Genomic DNA, 17404 nt, shown 5'->3' on the forward strand with positions numbered 1-17404 from the left:
GGAAATTGAGAGCTTTGCTAACGTTTTTAAAGATTTTTCTTAAGAAATTTGGAATAGCTGGGAGAAGAAGAGGTGAGGGTTGCAGGTTGGAGCAAAAGGCAGGTCAAAGCTGATGGAGCCATGCACAGTTAAGTTTGCTTTGTACTACTTGTTCATAGGCCCTTTCAACTGTCAGAAAAACTGAAGGATCCTGTACTGGCAAAGGAGCTTGAAGCATAGATGTGAAGGAGAGTACAATATAAAGATTAAATACAGTCACAGGGTATGAGTGCAAATTATGAATGAGGAGAAAGCTGGATAGGTAGGGGAAGAAAGGGCAGCTCTGCTGGAGACAGAAAGTTTTCCAGTTATCAGAGATTTGTGGGTAGATGATCTCCAGAGGTCCCTTCCAATCCCAACCATTCTGTGATTTCCTTCTTTCACCACCTGGAGCTGAACCCAGCACTCTGGTGTCAGGCTGGCTTGTTTAGGCTGGCAGAGCAAATGCCATTGTAAAGGTGCTGAAACTGAACCTGCTCAGGTGGCAGAGATCTGCTGTGGATCCAGAACTGCACACTTTCATAACTTTAGGATCTGAAAATGACAGAGTTTTACACTATAAAAATGACTTCTCCTTGTGTTTAGTAGGAAACAGTGTTTGAAATGTGATATTTTCTTAGAGGGAATAGTATGATAAAGTGGTTTACAATCCATATGTGCAACAAAGATGCTTTAAGGCCTGTAGTCTTTAACTGTTGCATTTTGAAACTTGAGTTGCTTGACATTGCGTGCCCAAAGTTGCTTTAATATACATCATCTTTGATATGAGCCATGCAGCTAAAACCCAGGAGAAAAAAACCCCTTATTTATATTACAGTGGTGAGAACCCTTCAAAGTTACTCTGACTGTGTAATATAAGTTTTGATTATTGAACTAGAAGCAGTTTTAGAACAACCTGGCCCACGTCTTAGTGTTTTTTTTGTTTTGTTTTGCTTCTAGGCATGACATGTATAGATGCTGATTATGCTTTCATTTTTAAATTATGTGATAACGAAGATACAGCCAGATAGGTTTTGCTTATTGATACTTTATTTTTTTTTAAGCTAAAGAAATGAGATTTACTCATAGTATAAGTGGATGTTAACATTTCTTGGTAGATAAGCTTGTTCTAGCTCTTTAAATATGTGATAGAAGATGGTGTCAGCTGGACAAGGGCGTAGTGTGACAATGGCCTATTATGAGCTACTCAAGCCACTGGAGAGTTCAAACTCTGACTCAGCAACACACTACTATTTGACCCTAAGCAATTTAATCCATTTTTGTCCTATTTCACTCTCTAAAACTGGAGAACACTCCACATTGCAGAGATGTAAATGGCTTGGCTAATGATGTGATAATTGACCTTTGAAAATTGTATGCTAATTAGTAAGTTTTTGCTTGTTCACAGCACTGTAGGCAAGACTGCTTTTATTACTGTAGCTTAGTAACTTTAAGCAAAATTACATTGAACTTGGATTAAAAATCCAAGCAAAAAAAAAAGGTAGATAATAACAACAACAATAATAAAGCATTAGATAAATTGTAGATATTCCAGAATAGCATGAAGGATCCCCCTTCTCAGTCTGCTGTGTAGGCTTTCTTGCCTTTTGCCGTCTGTCGGTAATCTAAAATTATGTTTAGAGTGGGTTTAACGATTGGGTTTTGAATTAATTCTTCTGAATCATGAATGTAAACTAACAACTCTGTGACTGTGACCCTTGCATCCAACAGTTAAATCCCCACTGTGTAAGTTGAAATTCTCTAAAAGGGCATGTGTGTAGAAGGAACGGCCCAAAGAGGTACCCAGCCTCCTTGGAAATAAGTTCCCAACCTCTGTGATTGTCAGGCCTGTGTTTCACTCACTGCAGTTAATGAAACTGTTCTCTAATGAAAGTATATGGGTAACATGTGTAGTCTTAGTATTCCTTTTAAAGCCTGGAAGAAGTAAAGGTTGAATCCATAAAGAAGGGAAACATAACACAAGTCCAAAGTTAAGTTAGCTGGATAAATTAGTAGAAGAGACTTGTGCGGAAAGAGTGGGCTATGAGATATGTACCTTTAGATATACATGAAAAAAAAAAAGGTACTTGACTATAAAAATTGCACATGAGGGGCTAAACTGATGATGATTAAAATCTTCCAGGAACACTCAAGAGCCTTTCAAATGAAGTATGATACCACCTGAAAAACATGATGGTTTTGAGACATTTCTAACCTGCTTATGGAGTTTTGTGACTTCATTAATTTGGCAGTTTTTCAAATTCAAACCACGTAACTTCTTGGTGATTCAGAGTTTTCAACCAAAAACTGGTTCTCTCATCTCATCTGGGTCTTCACAGCAAGATTAGTTATTCCCCTCAAGTTGTCCTTCTTCTAGGTAATGGCATAGTAAAAGGATAAAAATTTTGGTTACAGCTTAGAAATTCTGCTTTTATTGTTGAGTTACACCATCTTTTGGCAGGAAGAAAATGTTTCATTCCAAAATAGGATTATTTTCCTTTGTTCTCCCAGATCACCTGTTGACTACTGAAGAAGTATATTGCCACATCTCTGAAGCCATTGAAGATCAGCTTTCTAGACTGAACTCTTTCAGGACACAAGACTGCATATAGGCATGGGATACATTATGTAAGTGAGGAGTTAGGGATTGCCTTGGATTGTAGGTTTTCCCATTGCATAACTACTTTACTTTGAGGGTGACAGAGCACTGGAATAGGCTACCCAGAGAGGTTGTGGAGTCTCCTGCTCTGGAGACATTCAAAACCTGCCTGGACACATTCCTGTGTGATCTGCTCTGGTGAACCTTTAGCAGACGAATTGGACTAGATGTTCTCCGGAGGTCCCTTCCAACCCCAACCATTCCGTGGAATGTGACCAGGCAACAGTTGTACAAAGGTTGGATGAAATTTAGTGATAGGTATAGGTGGGTTTTTGTTGTTGTGGTTTTTTTTTGTTTTTTATTTCTGACTCGAGAATGGTAGTATATAAAGTAAGAATCTAGCAATTAGACTTTGCCTACAATTTTGCCTTGAGAGCTGAGCTCCCCAAAAATCTTTAGAGAAAGTATGTGTGTGCACAGATGAGAGAATGAAAGGCAGTTATTCAGAAAAGAAATGTAACTTCTCTCATCTGAGAGGTATTTTGAGAGGAACGAAGCATAAACGATGACGTTTGAATTGAGAGCTGAGGGCTTATGAATTGTTATTCTCTCACTTGGTGCTTGGCTTGCCATAAGTCATTTCAACTTGTAAAACCTTAGATTTTGTATCTTATTTTCTGACTGTCCAAGTGCTTCCTGAAGTGTCATTATTGCCATTTTACGCTTTGGGAAAAGGAGATACCAAAGTGGAAGCCATGATCTAACTGGTAGATGCAACAGATTATTCATTCCTGGCTGTAAACCATTTAAGTACTGGGAAGTCCACCATTTATAGCTACCAGCTATCTGATATTGAAAGTCCAGTATTTTGGCTTTACTGGGCTTTTGCTTCACGTTCACTGCTGTGCCTTAGCTAATACCATGAAAATGCATAGTACAGATGGTACCCTGCGTGTCTTATCCTTGGTAGTGTAGGAAGAAATGGCAGTGAGATTTTGATTCTGTTTCCAAACCATGTTTCCTTTTATCTGCTCCACTTTATAGCCATGTCTTCCTGGGTTTTTCCAGTCTAATGGCTGTAACAATCTCTGAGGTGATGCAGGTTGCGGGGACTGAGAGTTTTTTCCCAAAGCGCTATAAGAATTTCCGAAAGTGCTTGCAATATAAATGTTTGATAATGTTCTGATGTCCTCACATATGAGGTCCAGACTCTGACTAGGGTGAAGTATCCTTGCCTTTCTTTGAAGGACAGATGACTAGGGTTATGCCTGGGATTAGTCTACAAAGACTTCTTTTTGTTTAGCACTTAGGGTCTTGCAAAAACGTGAAGAGCAGCAGCTGAAGTCCTATATGGCAAGGGCTTTGTTAGCATCACCTAAAAAGTCAGTATTCAGGCAATTTACGTTGCTGCCTTTGCCATTGACACATGTAGGTTTTTTGCCACTCTGAACTTCATTTCAGAGAAGCTGTTTCATTATGTGCATTAGTTTAGAAGTACAGAATAATCTGCAAAAATAATATTGTATTTATTTGTTTTGAGATAGGCAATTAATTGGCTTATTTCTGAAGGTATATAATATGAAGTGCTAGATAAGTGACTACAAATGCAGGATGATAATTTTGATGATCAGAATTCATTCTGAAGTGTTCAGTTTTCCACTCTTCCCTGTTTTCATACCAGTTAGCAACTGATAGATAAAAGCTTCTGGTTATAGTTGTCTTCCTGTAATATGTGTTTAGCATTACACGCTCTTTTTTCTGCTAATCTTCTGTGTCCCATCCCCTCACTTCCACCACTCAGAAGCCCCATTTCCCACACAGAATCTCTCTGGTGCAAGCCAGCTATATGCCATGGGTGCAGAAGTGTGTGTTTGTTTAGATTTTTAGTGGGTACTGAATTGCAGAGAGTTGATCAATGTTTCCCTTCCCAAGTAAGCATCTTTGCATAGGTCTTTCAGACCCATCTAAATTAGGAACTGCAGAAGAACAACTTAGTGGCAGGCAGATTTGTCGTCTTTTTCAGGTGTAAATGTTAATCTTCTTAAGTAAGTAAGTATAATATTTGGCAATAAGAATCTGCATCTGCAGTCTGAAGTTGGGACTTAAGTGGGTTTTCTTTACCCTCATGCAAGAGAAGCATTCTGGAGCCTCATTGGTCCATGCAGTGGCAAGGATAGTAAGGAAAGAGACAAACGTATCTTTGAGGACACTGGGGAGCAAGCTCATAATCCAAGTTTAAACTGAGATTCGGGGAGTAAGGGTGTTACGGGTGTTGTTTCAAATTTAAAATATTTTAATGACCAAGCACATAGTTGTTGTAAACCTTACTGCCTGTTGTACTTCCTAGCCTATATGTGGCATGCAGTCTGTCTTATAAAATTTATACCCTTATTATCCAATTGTATTTCCTGATACCTCGTTTTTAATCTCTTCTACTTTTTTTTTTTTTTGTATTTGACCAAAATTACAGCCCTTTTTAATAATTAAAGGATTTTCCTTCCTTTCCTTTGTTAAAGCAAACAGAAGTTTTACTTGTGGAATACCAGCTTTCTGTATTGGAATCTGGGTATTGTCTCATTATTAACAAAACCAATCTAGTTTTATACTTTTTTTTTTTTTAGTAGAAAAATTGCTTGTAGCTTTTAGCACATTATTGTGAGACCATTTAGGTAAATAAAAATATATTAAAAAGAGAAGAACTTGTGCAGTAGAAAACTTTCTTTCTGCCTATTTTATAGACTTCAGGGATTCGTATGTGCCTGATCATGTGTAGTTAATTTTAGCTGAAGTCTCTTGCTCAGAAATTTTTATCCTGTTCTCCCTCTGTGATACTTTCAGACTTCTGGATTGTATCATTAGCTAAATTTTGCAGCAGAGACTTTTATACCAACTGGGACTTCTTGGGTGGGGCATTTGGTAAGTCATACAGTTATTTCCTGTTCTTGGACTGAATGGGCAGTGCCTGCTCTGAATTACCTGCTTGCTGCTCTTGCCAAGAACATTAATCTTCTCTTATTATTTATGTTTCTTTATGAGCCTTCCTTTGAGATAGGGTGATGTGAATGGGGGTCTTCATGCTCGACAAACCATATACCACAGTTATATAAATAACTGTTGTCCACATGGCTGGTCTCATTGCCTATCTGCATGAAACAGCGCAACTCACTGAAAAATTTATTTTGCCACAGTACTTTCTTAACCCTGTGTAAGGGCCTCTCTTTAACACTGAATGTAGTTATTAAATTCTGTGTAGCTGCTTCTGTTTTTGAAACCTAGAAATCCTTTAAGTTAAAAATAATGCGGTTGAGCACTGTGAAGTCTGATACCAAAAATGCATTATATTGACTTTTTTGGACAGCCCTTCCAAAAGAGTGATCTGTCCGTGTTCATTCGCTCCAAACCTGCCTCCAGGATACTGCCCAAAGTGCGGGATCAGAGCAGGCAGTGTGCCAAAGGTTTGTGTTTCTGCCAGTCTGCCACATGCTGAAAGCTTGGTCCTTCCTGTACTACGCCGTGGGCAGATGTCCATTAAGAATGATCAGGCAAAACTTACCTAAAGGCCTTGTAAATCATGTGGTTTTGTTTTTTTGGTATGTGTTTTTTTTTTCCCTTTTTGTTTTGTTTTGATTTTTTTGCTTTTGTTTTGTGGTGGTTTTGTGTGTGTGTGTGGTTTTTTTTTTTTTTTTTCCCCTCCTATCCTCTTACTTGAAGTTTTGTGTGGGTGTGTATTTTCTTCTAAATTTATAAACCGTGGCTTTTGCCCTTGTCCGGTAGAAACTACTCACCCACCCTTTTCCGTTTCCAGGCGGATTGCTTTTCTGTTATTTCAGTTCTGTAACTTTCTCCAACACTGTCCTGTTTTGCTTATTATGAAATACTTGCAATAACCCTTTCATTGCTGCCCTCATCTTTGCCTTAAATCAGGACTGGCAGTTGTGTTCTTTAAGAAAAACAAAATCTTCTCTTAAAAAACAAATTAAAGACTTCTCACGTGTTATGGCTTTTTGTTCGTATACAGGGAATGTGATACAGCATTCATTTGTAGAGCAACCATTGTAGCGTTCCCCACACAGGCTTTTTTCTTCTTTTCCTCACTAAGCCAAAACCCCTAATGAAATGGGATTTCTTTACAGCTTTGGCAAAGAAATCCCTTCAGCTCTGAAGCTGAGGCAGCACTATCTTCATGTGCAGAATACATTAGCAGAATTTGGGGAGAACACTTATTTCCAGCTGTGTCTCACTTTTTGTGTTCTTCTCCTCTCTTGCTTTTTCATTCCCTATCCAGCAACGATTGAATTGACCTGTAAGCTCTTTGTTTCTCTAATATCAGTGTTTAAATTAAGCCTTAATTAGCTAAGTAGTTAAGTAGAAGTGAACCTGACTGACCCACTGTTCAGTGCTCTGTATGATATATTTACTAATAAAAAGTGCTCTAAGTGCATAATCAGACCAGAAAAGTAGATTCACATTTGTTTCTTCTTATGATTCAGTGTTTCATTTATTATCTTGGGAGTTAACATCACCAACCCTTAAGTACAAGTTATGATGCAAAACAGTAGAAAACAAGGTTAGTGGGTGATTTCCAGAAGAAAGGGAGTAAATTGTTCTCTTTAATAGTGGGAAAAATTAAAATAGATTTTTCAAAAACATTGGAGGGAATGGGCTGAGGATATATGTATAAAACACAAAATGCTGTAGAAGTAACTTCAGCACTTGTGAAAAAGCCATGGCTCTGGAAAATAGGGTACATATGGGCACACTGTCTCCTCTCTTTCCTGGCCAGATGTGGAGAACTGAGGTTGCTAGTGAGTGTTTCTTTTTAGATGTAGAAAGATGTTTCATTCATATGCAAAACTCCACCTGGATGAATAATTAAGCTCTGAGTGTACTCTAAGTCTTTCCAAGTAGTAGAGGAATAGCTATTCTCTTGTGTAACCAGCTTTTTACTTAACTTGTACATTCCTTTATTAAGTTCAGATTTTTTTTTTTTTTAATAGTAGCTGGAACACAGTTTTTTTAACGCTGTTTTCAAAGCACAAAGTGGCTGGGAAACAGTTCAAAACGGTAAATCATCCATACTAATTTCTGTTATCTGAAGAACTGTACTTTAAGCTAACGTCCCAAATTAACTGGGCCAAATGGCCATGTTGAAATTCCCCTCAGAAGCAGAGCAGTAATTGGATGAGTGTTTAGCCTGGGAACAAATAATCCATGCTAAAGTTTATGGATTCTGCTTAGGGAAAGAAATAAAACATAAACGGGCTGTAAGAATGCTTTATGTGTCAGAAGGGATTTTAAGGAGATGTAAAGATGTTTTCCCTCCTCCCATGTGTTTTCACCACAGAAATGATGATTCAGCTTGTGTGCTCACTGGAATGCGTACGTGTAGGGAGAGAGAGGAGAAAAGGATTTCTTTAGGTGCAGCAAATTGTAAATACTGTAGGAGATAATGGGTATAGTGTGTTGCTTCACCACAGAGTTGCCTACTTCAGCGAGTTCATCATCTTTATTTTCATGTTGACTAAAAATAAAGGTTTTTTTAATCTTTGTTAACCAACCAAACAAAACTCCAGGAGGCTTCTCTGGAGCAGGAATTCATTGCTTCTGAAACAGTTGTATTGGCAAGTAGGCTTTTGCTGTGTTTCTGTGGTAAGTTCTTTTGTCCGTGATAGCATTTTGGGATCCCAGCATCAATGTGGCTGTCCCTGACTCTGATTGGATAGTTTATATTTAGTTGCTGGTTTCCTATAATAGTTTTCAGATGGAGATATTGAAGAACACATACCCTTGTGCTGCTGTAATCCCTGAAAGAGCATGGAGGAGTGAAAAAGGAGTGAAAAAAGAAAAAAAAAAAGCAATGATGTCTTTTGACAGAAGTAGAATTTGGAAAAAAACAGCAGCTGCTTACAGCAACAGAATACGGGAATTTATTTTTTAAAAAATTAAGGAGCTGGTAAAAACACTCAAAATCCATGAGTATATCACTTAAATTTTACGTCCAGAAAGCTGCTTAAAAAAGCTGTGGTAAGGTCTGGTTTTAATTAATTATGAAAATGGTGATTCTCCAATTTACCATAGTAGTCACTTTCTGTTACATAATAGTCATCAGATACCACCTCATGTGTTCCATGCTGCCGGTGCACTTCCAATGCAAATTAGCAGATACCTAAAAAAAAAATAGTGTCATATATATTTCAATTATACTGTCAGCTGCATCTTTTCAGTGGCATGTGATTTATTTCAATTAAAACTGAAGACATAACAGATTTACTCTAAGCCTGAGTTTAAGACCACCTCTACAGAAGTACTGGCTTCCAAGAAGAAAACTGTGTTCAAGTTTTTGTTTGATTCTGGGTTTGCAGGGCATTTAGAAATGATCTTTTTGTACAAGTTTTGATTTATTAGCTTTAACTATTTTTTCTTCTCTAAATTGTTAACCAAATAAATCATCCTGGTTTTCTTTGATAAACTTCCAAAAATGTGTCTCTGCTTTATCCAGCACTGGTAGGTAGCTGTCTGCAGGGACCTAACTTCTAGTTCTTCGATGGCCGTAGTGAATCTTCGCTCACTCCTGAGGGACAGCAGGGCCTGGCCATAGCAACTGGGAGAATCGGGCCTGGGTGCCAGCCAGCACATAGGCGGGATCTTTGTGGAGTTGATGGTTGAGAAGAACATGAAGTGTAATACTTTCCCATGATGTAAATGATAAAATCAAGTGCTGATACTGCTGTGGTGGTAGTGTCTTGGACTTATTTGCAGTCCTGGCCAGTGTAGCTTATTTTGAAGAAAAAAATCTAAAGCATGCTATAGTCTGGTTTGGCTTGAGCTAGTTTGCCTTGTGTGGTTACACAGCACAATTTTCATTAATTTTCATTTTTTCTTCCAACTAGTAATGGAAGCAAATCATAGAAAGCTATAGATAAGAGAGACCTATAGAAGTCACCTACTCAGTCCCCAGCTCTGGAGCAAAATAATCTCTGTAATATTTAAAATAAAATAAAACACAAAAACACCACCACCACAACAATACAACCAAACAACAACAATAAAAACAACAGACAAAAACAAACAAACAAAACCTAACTTGGCTTAGAGCAGGAAGAACATTTTGTTTCCTTTCTCTTTACAGCAGTTTTCTGCATTCTTGAAAGATGTTATCTTGTTTTCCTCCCTCAGTTTTCTCATTTGTGAGATAAATAGTATTCTTCTTGGTGCATTCTGGGCTCCAGCTTGTTCTACATCTGTCTACTAGGGTGCCAAGGGTTGGGCACGGTACTCCAGATTGCTTTCTATCTTGTAGACGCAGCATATTTGTAACGCTCAGTCTCGTTGCCTTTTATCAACAGTATGACATTGTTGATTTCTTTAACCTGTAATTCCTTGTAACCCTTTTTTCTCTCAACATGTGTGATCTGATCAGTCCCTGTACAGGTATATGTGATTACACCTAACTGTATAATCTCAAGTGGCTAGAAAGAAATTAAATACTTCTACTATATTTTAGGCTGTTTTCTATAACTGTTAATTTTTCAAATTGCCAATCCGAAAACAATGCAAAGATGAAATCAAGGTGAAAATTCAGCTTGATGAACATTATCTTACTGGCCCAAATGTGTAAAGACACAGAATAGTGTTGTCCTCAGGCCAGAGTTCTGTGGGACCCTACCTGTTGCTTTCCTCTGTTTGGGTAGTGAATAGTTAATCTTTATATTTGGCTAGCGTGCAGTTTTCTCATTATCCTAGAGTAGATTCACCTAGGCCACAAGTGACAGTAATTTCAACATACATTGTTAAAAATGTTTTTAATGTGATTTATTACTTGAGTCAGTGTCTGTTTACTCACAGACAGTAAATGATCAACAATTATCTGGAGTAATTTTTGCTCTGTGTGGTAGATTCCCCCATCTGGCCCAGACGTTAAGCTGTGCAGCTGTTTAGTTCACAGCTATCAGGGAATGGTAGGGTGAACAGAAAGCGAGGAAAACAGCCTCATCGGGGACAGTGCAATGGTGTGATTTATGCTGGGCAGCCTGCCCAGGACTGGACTGCTAGAGGATATTTTTCTCTGCAGCATTCGAGCGTGACTTTAGATCTGTTTTTAACTTTCTACAAGGAAAATAAACCTTTTTAACCACTAATTGTGTGTCTCTTTCCACATGTGTAGTTTCCAACTTGGTAATAGGGGGAGAAAAAAAAACGAAATAGTCTGGGTGTTTGTTATTTAGGGCTTGTTATTTAGCTGCCTTATGCTGAGTGCAGTGCTGAATACTTGAGTGACAGTCACAGCAGGGCTCGAGAGAAGGAGGGAATAGATCTGAAACTCCTTTCAGACTAATTGGAAGAAGAGCAGCTCACCAGTAAAATACAGCTTTCTACAAGACTTATTCATGCACATGCAAGGAGCAGTTGAGGGATTTTGTAAGAAACGCCTTCTGCGGGATTTTTTGCTGCTTTTTCTTGGTGGGCTCTAGGATTCTGTTAGAGGTGTTTTGGGGGAGATTTTACACTTCCAGACCCTTGTTTGGCTGCAGGCAGTTTCCTCTGGGCTTCCTGCTAAGTGGTTCTGGTGGCGGTTTCACATTGTTCCTCACTGATGACTCAGAGAAACAGGAAAGAGATCCCCTAGTGAACAAAAAGCACAACCACCAAGCAGGTGCCTGGATTTTGGTCTAGCAGAGGACAAACCACCTCATTCTGGATTTTTTCCTAAGATTCTTATCTGCAAGTATGAGACTCAAGAGGAATGGTTCATACACGCTGAACGGGTAAGAAAGAGCCTGTATCCTCCTTTGAATCTTCATCGTTAAACCGTCGTGAAAACAGAGGCCTCTATTTTTCTTTCTAGTGACAGGGTATGTGAAATAATGACCAAGTCTTTTGTCTCAAAAAAAGCGGATGTTCACAGCATATGAAATATGCATTTATTTAGCTTGCTTTCTTCTACGTTTTGTTAGATTTGCTTTTAAAACATGTGCATCTGTTGGGGGCGGGTTAGAGTTGTCAGTGTTAAAATGAGGTGGATCTGCTCAGTAAAAGCACCGCAAAGCATTAGAAACTGTGATTCCTGAAGAGATACCTGTGCTAATCATTTCAAGCATTTGCCAGCAAACACGCTATGCTTTTGGTATGAACAACAGCTAAACTCATTAAATGTGGTGCTCTCTGATAGTGAATACAAATTTCTTTAAATTTAGTCAGTCTAAATAAAATTAGTTTCAGTAGTTTCAAATACTTAAAACTACTTAGTCACTTTACTAGTTTTGTGGGTTTAAAAACACTGATTATTTTTTCTGTTTGCTATTAAATCCTCTCAGTAATGGAATATACCATTACTGTAAAGATCACTAACTAGATATTCCTTGTTTAAAGAACATTTATGTAATAATTGAAGATAGAGAATTTTCAGGTGAAAGTGTTTGTTTTCCAATTACATTTGATTTCAATAAAGCAGGTTATTGTATGTCTTCATACGATGTAAGTTTTATTTCTCAGCACAGCCGTACCTGAACTGGAGAGGACTTGTACTTCCACAGTCCTCTGTTAACTGTTTATTAGTACCTGCCAGGTGAGTTGACAAATGAAGAAAGTTGTTAGTCTCAGAGTGTTGTTTTACTTTGCTGCTGCTTTTAACCTTCTGTCCTGAGCAAGCCTTGTGATAAGTGCTTCATGGTGCCATTGGCTTAGCGTTGTATTCTTGAAAAGCCCAGGCATATTTCAGTGTCCAAGCGTACAGACTAGCCCAAACCTGCCTAGGTGCTTTAAACTCATGGTCTGTTGTGCACTTGATTGTCAGTCTCTGCCCAAGAGAGGCATATAGCAGTGCAAGCAGATGGGAAATACTTCAGTAGCGTTGCTCAGCTGGTCTTCGCTGGTTTTGCCAGCACTGGCTTGCACAATGCCACTTAGAAGGACCCCTTGCTTTGCCAACATATGTTTAAATTTGTTTTTTGTTTGTTTTTAAATTAGATTTGGAGTAAGTTTTTTTAATGGCAAAGTAGATGGATGCTAACATCTTCCTGGCTTTACTTTTTGAACAACTGTAATAAAAATTCCATTATCTGGCTGCATACAAAATCAAACATAATTCAAAGTTACTGTCTTGCAGTATTTAGGTTTAAATTGTAAGATGTGTTTGCCACTCAATGGGATTGAGTTTCTAGTAGAAGTTAAGAATATATTAGCATTAACTTGTCTTTTTGGCAGAGGTTTTTGACCCTGTGAGAGATTATCTTAATTTAGAGAGTCAATTAAGAAATGGTGCTGAAATGCAAAACATAATGGATAGTGCTTATGTTAAAGGGTTTTTTTTTTTAGATTTTAGTTACAGGAAGCGTAATCTTTAATTGATGTGAGGTTTATTAAAAATGAATGCGTGGTGTAGAACTTCAGGGAAATAAGTTGTGCAAGATCACCCTGTGCATCTGTTGTGCCTTGTTCTAACTTGCAAGATGCTACATCATCATTTTAAGGAATTTCATTTGTTGTGACCCAGTGCATACCTGGCATTACATTTTACAGCAAACATTTAACTGGAAGTGTTGTATTGCAGTGGGTAAAACCAGTGGCACCCAAATGCTTGCATGAAAAAGAAGCTTCAACTGTGAGTTTTTGGGAGACTCCAATATTATCTGATTCTAACCTGCTAATGTGCTTTGCTCTATTAAACAGCAGATGCTGAGGAGTGGATGCCTCTAATTAAAGAAATTCCTTTTATGTTTATCTCTTGCCTAGATGGTTTAGTAATGCAAGGTAATGGAAAAAGATTTTCAAGTATGTTTTCCTGTTTAGCCTAAACTTTTGGCATGTCAGCAGAAAGGCTTGTTTTGATCTTTAGGGGTTTTTGTTTGGGACAGTGTGTTCCACTCATCAGGTGCAGTGGCCCCCTGTCAGACAGGTCACTTCAGGAGAGAGGAGCTGCTTGGACACTGCTGCAGCAGGCGAGGACATGGTTACTGTGGGATTACTGTACACAGTGTAGTGCATGGAAACTGAGCTTCTCTTATTTAAAACGAACAAACAAAACCAAAAACCAAACAAACAAAATGTGGTTTGCACAGCTAAACGTGAGTACCTCCGGATAATGAGTGCGTTCAGAGATTAACTGCAGAGTATAGTGATAAACTGCCCAAGTATACTCCAAATCAGACAACGTAGTATTATGCTAAATGTTTAATGTTAAAACATAGAGGTTGACCATGGAGAGCAATAGGAGGGGATTCTTTACATCAAAAGTCACTTTGGTTGGCACCTTTCTACTGTATTGAGTCTTATTTTGTAAAGTGGAGCTATTGAATTTGCAGGAAGTTCACAGTAAAGGGTATACGATGGCATTTGTGAGGGAGAAAAAGGATTTTGTTGAAAAATCTCATTTTTAAAAACAAAAGTGCAACTTCTTGTTTTTCTTACATACTGTATCCAGATGTTCTTAAAAAATAAACAAACCATGCCTAACTCAATAAGTTCTCACAGATTGGTTTATCAAGCTCCAGATAGTGTTTTTGTTTTAGGTGGTCCTGATATCTTGGACGCAGTGACCAAAAGGGGTGATGGGAGAAGATAGGATACAGGGGTTATGTGAGAACCCTTGTATCTTTTGCATAAAGATGGTCACTTTTCCTTTTAATAGTTGCGTCTTTGACATCATGAGATACTCCCTGAAACTGCAGATATTTTATCCAGTTTTCAGGAAAATCTTGATTTTTGTTTTTAATTTTGCTTGTAAACAATGAACTGTAGTGAGAGTATCATCACAATAAATTTGGGGGGGGCAGGGGGGAGATATGATTTGGTCAGGCTCTGGTTGTACGTGTAAACTCATACGAGGAGGAAGACTGCAAGGGGAGCAAAGAAGCCTGAAAGTGTTTTCACACCTAATACCAGCAAAAAACTCCCCCTTCCTAGCCTTTCTCCTGTTCCGTTGTACCTCAATTGATATTAGTATAAGAACTGTACACATATAAACTGGAAACACATGTAAAATCCAGAGTTTGACTTAGAAACAGTGATTTGTAGGTGTGCTTTGAGTAGATCTCACTGGACATGGGCATGTTTGCTCTTGCTTTTTGAAGCGGGTAATGTTTACGCAAGTATGTGGAGACAGAAGGATCTGGTGCTGAGATTCATCAGGGGACACTGAGTTGGGAGACCTACGTTATCTTGCTGAGACTGACGTAGAAATCTTACCTGCCAGCATCTCTTTGACAATGTTGTTAAGTCAGCTTTGCTTTTATGTGCTAACCTGCAGTGTGCTGATTATATTTCTTTGCATAGCACAGTTTATTTTTATAAACAAACTCTTTTGAAGGTCATCTTAACTTGGGAGATATCCCTTTATTTGCATGGTGCTGGGCTTATTGACAGTGAAAAATGTGCTGGCACTGTAATTGTTTCAGCATCTTTTTTTTTTCTCTGTAAATGCTGTTTTTTCTTGTACCTTTAGCATTTGGATTTACTGATAGTAAAGTCTTTGGTAAGTTGTCAAATAACAAATACTGTTTATTACACATTTATTTCCTCTTTCTTCTCTTAATTACTTGAGTTTAAGGAAGGATGTAAATCCAAGCATGCATTTCACAAGATATGACCTCAACCCACCTGAAACAAATACACAGCTTGAACTTTGGTGTGATGTAAGCTTCCTGTGCCTTTTAAAATCATAGTGGACGGGCTTACACATTCCTATAACCTTTGTAGTGATGCATACAGAACCATGCCCATGGTGATTTACCTTCACAATGGCCATGACCACCATGTTGAAGCTTTGCTGCAATGTGAAGTAGATCATACACTTGTAGAAGTCAAGAGCTCCTTTGGACACATGTAAACTTTCTGACCTTGCTTCAAATATCACATGGCATAGTGATAAATAGTCTACTAGGTAAAATTGCACCCGAACTGGGTTTTCTGATGACCCTGGTTAGTGAGCCACACAATGCCCCATCACTCTCTTCTGCTTGGCATGACAATTTTGACAAGGCCATGCAGCGTATAGTTTGTCTGCAATACGTTCTAACTCGGTGCAGGTTTAGAAACTTGAAAACTGTTTGAAGATGGTGTAAAACTAAGCAATGATATCTGCAAATCCTGCAAAGCAGTCACCTCAAACTTATGGTAATGGACACTGAGCACCATGTACAAGAGGTTATTTATTGAAACAAATACATAGCACAAAGTAGAATGTTTAAATGCTAAGGTTTTTCTTCTCATCTTTACTGTACTTGACTCTGCACTGTTGAATAACTGTTGTGTGGCATGTTCTCCTGGATGGTTTCAAGCACCAGAGGAACGTAGCTAGGTTGTGCATTCAGAAATCTGGCGGGGTGGAAGCTTTGAGAAAGCAGTGTTTGCAGCTAGCATCTCAGTCAGTTGAGTACTTGCTGAACCTTCTTGAAAAGCATGTGCTTAACTTGTGATACCAGTGTTTCAACCCAGAATTCAAATAGTTTGACATCTCCCTTCTTCTGCTCGGTGCTGTTCTGGGCCTTCTGAAAATGCTCTTTGAGTTCTGCTCTGCATGGAGATTTTTTTTTTGCTGCATTCATCTCAGGACTATGTGTACATGAAGGTGATTATATATAATCCAAGGCAGAAGTAACCAGTTCCTTGAAACAAATTCAAGTTGGACAGGGACAAAATACTTAGGAATATTTGAATGATTAATGGATGCTCAACTGACTCTGATAACATATTGTTGGCCCCAAGATCTGTTTCCTCTGCTCCAAGCCACTGCTTTAAACTAATGAATCTTGATTTTGAGCCAAGCACTGAAATTGAAAAAGAATTTACTTGTGTGCTTCTGTCTTGTTCTGACGCAAAGCAAGCCAAGGAGAAAAAGTCGTATCTTATGTTTATTTTGCCCAAAAAAGTAGAAAGTAGGAGCACAATAAGTCTGCTTCAGAAGGCATTTTATTAAGTGTTGTTGCAACCACAGGAAAATAGCGTTAAAGGATGTGACAAACAGCTCATGAAAGCCTGTTGAAATAGCTCATCTGGCAAACAGAAGTAGTACGAACACCCAAATATCTTATCTGAGAAGAAGCAGCTGTTTGAACTGCTTTATGGTTCTCCCAAATTACCACAGTTTCTATCGTGAAAAAAGGGAACATCTAAGGGTTGCAGTACAGACTGTTAGCTTTGGAAAGCACAGCACAGATTTATCAGATTAAGGCCAAAAAATGTAGATTATCCACTTCAGTTTTTGTTAGATTGCAAATCCATTTTGGAGAGTCATCTTTAGAATGCTTTATGATGTCGAAAAACGTCAGCTGAGCTGCAGTGCCAGCACTGCTGACTGACTCTGCCTGACTCCAGGTGATTTTAGTGCTCTTGGTCAGCTGTAGGCCTTTGTGCTTATTTGTAACTTAGTTACAGGTTTGTTCTTCCATTTTCTGAAACTGATGGTGATTTTCATTCACTATGCTTCAGTTACAAAGTGGGGTGGCTTCTCCTGTGTGATTAAAATGCCCCTTATTTTGCTCTTTTCTTGGAGCAGGAAGGTGTAGACTGAGATCTGAGGATGTTCTGACTACTGGGTGAGTATAGAGAGACACCAGCCTCTGAGAACAAACAAAATGCAGCAAGTCTTTTCGTTCACAACCAGCGGAAGTTTCCTTTATAAATTACTTTCCCCCAAGTCTCCCACTCCACACCCCTGAATCCCACAGTTGCCATCGCATTACTGCTTGTTGACATGGCCAAGTGATCAGGACAGGATTGGAGTCTAGACCTTTTTCCCCACATGCAGCAAGCAGTGGAGCCAGGAAAGGCTGCCAGCTGTTTCTGACCACT

At 38.6% G+C, this 17404-nt stretch overlaps 1 protein-coding gene across 5 annotated transcripts in view; it reads left to right on the forward strand.

Annotated features, from left to right (window-relative positions):
• MOB2 (MOB kinase activator 2) overlaps positions 1-17404 on the forward strand; it is a 121390-nt gene that overhangs the window by 46087 nt on the left and 57899 nt on the right. The window contains exon 1 of one of the 5 annotated variants that reach the window (XM_071809006.1): positions 2618-2646. The exons of 3 other annotated variants lie outside the window; for them this stretch is intronic. In XM_071809006.1, the coding sequence (XP_071665107.1) occupies positions 2633-2646 (14 nt within the window). In that variant the 5' untranslated portion in view covers positions 2618-2632. Of the gene's footprint in view, positions 1-2617; positions 2647-10982; positions 11383-17404 lie in introns of those variants that run through there. One more of the 5 variants, XM_065840165.2, reaches the window with a different exon arrangement.

Source organism: Patagioenas fasciata, chromosome 5 (genome assembly GCF_037038585.1).
Source record: "Patagioenas fasciata isolate bPatFas1 chromosome 5, bPatFas1.hap1, whole genome shotgun sequence".
Lineage (NCBI taxonomy): Eukaryota > Metazoa > Chordata > Aves > Columbiformes > Columbidae > Patagioenas > Patagioenas fasciata.